At 44.8% G+C, this 5,679-nt stretch overlaps 1 protein-coding gene across 1 annotated transcript; it reads left to right on the top strand.

The window, feature by feature from the left end:
• The first annotated feature begins 2,283 nt into the window (after window positions 1-2,283).
• DYNLL1 (dynein light chain LC8-type 1) lies at window positions 2,284-5,175 on the top strand. Its single transcript, XM_086942854.1, has 3 exons — window positions 2,284-2,411; window positions 3,862-4,002; window positions 4,782-5,175. Exons 2-3 carry the CDS (start codon window positions 3,871-3,873, stop codon window positions 4,917-4,919), a joined length of 270 nt encoding a protein of 89 aa, XP_086798980.1. The 5' UTR covers window positions 2,284-2,411; window positions 3,862-3,870; the 3' UTR covers window positions 4,920-5,175.
• The last annotated feature ends 504 nt before the right edge of the window (window positions 5,176-5,679 follow it).

The raw sequence follows: 5,679 nt of genomic DNA, 5'->3' as shown, positions 1-5,679 counted from the left end.
CACTGCACTCAATGCAACCTACACTCCAAATACCACTCAGTGCCACATAATTACATGCCACATAATTACATAGCATGCAATTCAACACACACTCCAAATACCACTCAGTGCCACATAATTACACACCACATAATTACACTGCACTCAATGCAGCATACACTCCAAATATCACTCAGTGTCACATAGTTATATGCAACATAATGACACTGCACTCTATGCACATACACTCCAAATACCACTCAGTGCCACATAATTACACACTACATAATTACACTCTACTGAATGCAACACACACTCCACACAATATTAGTCAGTGTCTCATAATTATATGCTACATAATTACACTGCACTCAATGCAACATACACTCCGAACAATACCACTCAGTGCCACATAATTACACGCCACACTATTACACTCTACTAAATACAACATGCACTCCTCATAATACCAGTCAGTGCCACATAACTACATGCAACGTAATTACACTCTACTCAATGCAACATAAATACACTCCGTATAATACCACACAGTGCCACATAATTATATGCTACATACTAACACTGCACTCAATGCAACATACACTCCAAATACCACTCAGTGCCACATAATTACACTGCACAAAATTACACTCTACTGAATACAACATACACTCCCCAGATTACCACTCAGTGCCACATAATTACACGCCACATAACTACACTCTTCTCAATGCAACGTAAATACACTCCACATAATACCACTCAGTGCCATATAATTTCACACCTCATACTTACACTCTACTCAATGCAACATAAATAACGTTATCTGTCTATCTATCGCCATCACTCTATCTATCTGTCTATCTATCTAATGCCCTCCCTCTATCGATCGCCCTCCCTCTATCTATCACCCTCCCTCTATCTAGCGCATCACTCAGCACCACCACAGCATCACTCAGGGGCACCACAACCTCACTATGCGCTACCACAGCATCACTGAACGCCACAGCATCACTCGTCGCCACCACAACATCACTCTGCGCCACCACAGCATCAATCTGTGCAACTATTCAACAACAACTGGTTCAAATATGTCCTCTCAATGTTTCAAGCTTTATTACAAATGTCACAAAAAAATGTTAATATTTCACTTCTGTTCTTGGATTTTCGTCACAATAAAATACAATGAACATAATCTTCAGAAAAGTCATTTACAAAAGCTATTGCCATTATAAATTACAATAACATTTAGATAAGTATTAAAAAAATAAAAGCCATTTTTATTTGTAATATCAATACATCTAAGTCACGTAAATACAACACATATTGCATTACAAATGCTATAGGTTTCACATTTGCGAAAGTTAAAACTATTGGCATTGTAAATAGCAAAGCTATTAATTTCGCTATTTTCAAAACCAACAAGTAAATAAATAATTTGTCATTTACAATACCAATAGCTCAAACTTTCCTAATGCGAGACCTATTGCATTGCAAATGCTTGTTAATATTGGTCATCTGTATCCGCAGGTTAGTTATACAACATAACACATTAAATACGTACTTCTCAATGCAGTTCTATCATATGCCTAATATGTTAGCTTTCGCCCACGATAATGTAAAGCATAACTTAAAAATTTTAAGGTCCCAAAGGCGAGACCTATTGTATAAGCCAATGCTTGCTCTGTCTGGGACCACCATGTCTTCACTCACTGTCCCGAATGGAAAATAGTACATCAAACTGACCACTTTAAATAGTGCGGACATTGTGCCGTACTTGTTCTGAATCCGTCAGGCTGTTTATGTAATGTTTCCGCCAGCGAAACGAATGGGGGGCAACGTGGGCAAAAACATGAGGACCTAACTGACTCTAAGTACAGTGGGCAGGACCGTCAGTTTGGTGGACAGGGTAGTCCGTCACTTGAGGGGACAAGTACACCATCCGCCAAACTCTAAAAGGCACTATATATGATTCGTGCAGATTATCATAATTACCATACATGAAATAATGTATAGTTGTATTGTTCCATACATTATGGTGCTAAGTGCAAACTGAGTGACATTTCTAACTGAGTTTCATTCTAAGTATAAAGGGCCGCAAAACCGTCTAGGCCTTGACCACTCCTGACCCTTCCTTGAGTAGCCAAGGGAACAAAGTCCAGTTACACCCTCTCCTCGTCCCCATGGAGAAGGACGCCACTGTCGCTGTGCATTGTGGTCTGAAATAAAATGCGAGCGTAAGAGCCGGGGGAACAGCGGCAGCTCCGCCAATCAGAGGCAGCGCGAGCTAAGGCGCCAACCAATGGACGGTCCCAAGAGGTTGGTCGAGCGGGGGAGGGAAAGTACTAGGAGAGGCGCGGGGGTAGAGGCACGCTCACTCCGCGCGGGATCGACAGAAAGGACGAGTGGGCTGCAGCTGGGAGAAGAGCCAGGTGAGGGATGCCGCAGGCGAGAGATGTGCGGCAGAGAGGCCGCGGCTGACCGCGTTAGATGTGGGCCGGAGATCGGTTAGGGCGCGTGTACAACGATCCAGACCTCCAGGGAGAGCTGTGATTGAGGGGAAATAAGAGGGGCGCGTCCCTCCGAATCCGTTGGGGATCCGCACCCTGTTTAAACTTACAGGGGCGCGAGAGGAGAGTCCTACCGAGCGGTCTGGTGCGACACTCCTGTAATGGGGGGCGTGACACTCGGGCGGGATTTTTCCAAGAGCATGAAGGACCTGGGTGAAGCCTGTAAAAGATGAGGCAGTTAAGGGTTCCGGAGCATGGGGCGAGACCTTGCCGTATTCATAGGCGTGAGAAATAAGCGGGCGGGGCGGGGGGGTCCTTAAAAATCTTGGTGGGGTGGGGATAAAGGGTGTCCTCAAAAATCCAGGTGCATGGGGGACTCCCATATAGGTAAAGCGGGGCGGGAGGGCAGAGTGAGGGCTTGAGAAAGTGACAGGGGGGAGGGCCATGAGGGGGAATTTAAAGCCAAAAAAAAGCGCTAGGCGGTGCAACCCCGTAGGCAGATGGTAGACCCGGGAGGGGCAGGACCGGGAGGCGTCATCCTGGGATACTCTGCGTGACCCGTACTCCATCTCTTAGGCGCTCGGACTATAGGCGATGATAAGTTGTATTTTAATGTGTACACGACCTCTAGTACGAGACCTTGGGGCAGACGGAAAATAGCTGGGAAGAGTGTGACCCCTGGGTAACGTGGGTACAAAGCCATGCTCCACTTGCTGAAACGGAGAAGGGGGTGGGGGTGATGGCTGGTGGTCAGGCTGCTCATCGGCTTGACCACGGGGTTCAGATCTGCCGACCGGTGCGGGCCATGCCGATTGCTGCCAGCCTCGTGCCGGAGCGGCGAAAGGCGCAGCCGGGCCGCCAGCTGCGCAGCAGATAGTACGCCATGCTGACAAGCTGGCTGACACAGACCCCTCCTAATTAGGCATGGCCGTGCCTCGGGGGCGGAGATACAGCGGAGCCCAGACACCGGCCTCCAAATGGGAATATTTTTATTGTCCGCGTGGCGCAGTTCTGGCACATCCGAGCCGTTTCTGAGTTTATTTTTTAAACAAACGCGAATTGTTCATTTTATTGGGGTTTTAGTCTATTCAGAATGCATAGCATTGATAATTGAAATCTCACACACGGAAATTGTTGCCAAGTGATAATTCACCGCGTTAACTTGAGTATTCCTCGCAGTTCTACATGGGTTCTTTATCAGTGTGTAGGGGGTACGGTCCAAGTTACACTTTTCGCAGTATTGTTTTCATAGTTAATACTTGAATGTATCTAAAGTACAGTAACTGGAAAAGCGAATGTAGACCTGGTTTTCAGCATAGTTTATGTAGTGACGCCGTCATGTTTCAACTGTACCTTTGTTTTGCCCTTATAGGTGTCAAACATGTCTGAGAGAAAAGCAGTCATCAAAAATGCTGACATGTCCGAGGAGATGCAGCAGGATTCAGTGGAATGTGCCACGCAGGCCTTGGAGAAGTACAACATTGAGAAAGACATAGCAGCCCACATAAAAAAGGTATATTTATCATAAACCATGGCTAGAATTCCAAAATGGTGTTCCACAGAGTAGATGTGCTATTTTTAACCAACTAGCGCTTCTGTAGTCTCTGCAGCATCGTGCGTTTTACTATGCTTCTCCTGACGTGATAAATGCTCTAACGTCAGTGCCCCTTTCAGCGGAGCCTCTGCGTTTGCCGCCGGATCTGTTGCCTGGATACAGAATGTTGACCCGTTGTTTGAATGGGCCTTTCATTTGTATCTATACTATATGCTACGTCATTATTAGATTTCTCGGGTATCTGTCAAATCTGTTTTACAAGACCATACGAACATAATGAGATATACCAACCAGAGCCTGGCTATTAATCTACAAAAGCCTGGTGACCATAGTTCGATATCTAATTCAACAAACTCGGAGGATTGTTCAATCTCCAGTTAAATTTGCGAGGTATTGGGGGCTAGTACTCAATATATTGGCCACTAAAAGCACATTTCATTTGAGGGTGGAGGGAAAGAGTGGGCGGGTTAAACAGTATGTTGGGCAGCATGAAGTCACGTATGGTGAAATATAATTTAGGGGGTGCATGAATTATCCTTACTGCCCTACTGTACTAATGAAGTCCAATCAATTCGCGATGGCAAGTTCAGCGTGTAAGCAGTTTAGTGGCTCACGTTGGGAGTTATTCAATGACACTAATGTGCTCCAGTCTAGTGCTACTTCACTCGGTTAGTGCGAACGTGTGAGGTCTTTACAAACTTAAATTTCGAACTAAGCAGTATTTTTTCTTCTTTTAGGAGTTTGACAAGAAGTACAACCCAACATGGCACTGTATTGTTGGTAGAAACTTCGGCAGCTACGTGACGCACGAGACGAAACACTTCATCTATTTCTACCTGGGCCAAGTTGCTATCCTTCTCTTCAAATCTGGCTAGAGTGGAGTATGAACTGATGAGCAAAAACCCAAATACAGACTTGAAATGATTCCAAATGCCTGAGATGGGGCATAGCCTTGCCATGGGAACAATCCCTCTGTCTTTTGCTCCCTTTCGATGTATGTCCTTTTGTGATGGACTATGGAACCTGGTGTGCACACTGTTTCACGAGCCGTGAAGATCTTGAAGAAAGCTTACATTTGTATTTATTTTCAAAATGTTCTTTCAATAAATGTTCCTTTTTCATATCTCGTTATTTCAATGGGCTTTTATGGTATCGGGCTGTATTTCAATGTATCCGTGTTACTTTTCTATAATCAACGTCTGATCTTCATACAATTGTTGCTGTGGTCACGATGCTCTACTTGTGGGGAAAGTCGTTCTACGGAGTAGAAAAAGTCTGTTGTAACCTTTCAATACCCACTCCTTATGCTAGCTGCATTATATTTTTAATTGACCCAAGTTCAAAACTGAAAGTGGTAATAAATAAGGGATACACGTGGCCTATAACGTCCTTATCGAGGAGTAGGCAACTCGATTAGGTTAATATTCTAGGCAATCGTGTTAAAAGTTGGAACCCCCGGTTTACAAGTCCAGTACCTCAAATGAGATCTTAAAGACTGGATATGGCACATGTACTATTGGGGGAGGAAAACACTTCTAGTTCCTGTCAGCAAAATGGGTTGTGCATGTAGGTTGGAAAGCGTACTGCTGTCACTGGGAACCACTGGCAAGATCACCAATCTGGTTATTTCCTGCC

The sequence above is a fragment of the Lissotriton vulgaris genome, chromosome 11, assembly GCF_964263255.1.
Source record: "Lissotriton vulgaris chromosome 11, aLisVul1.2, whole genome shotgun sequence".
In the NCBI taxonomy this organism is placed as follows: Eukaryota; Metazoa; Chordata; class Amphibia; order Caudata; family Salamandridae; genus Lissotriton; species Lissotriton vulgaris.
Note: the sequence above shows the minus strand (reverse complement) of the source record. Positions and strands in the feature narration are given on the sequence as shown.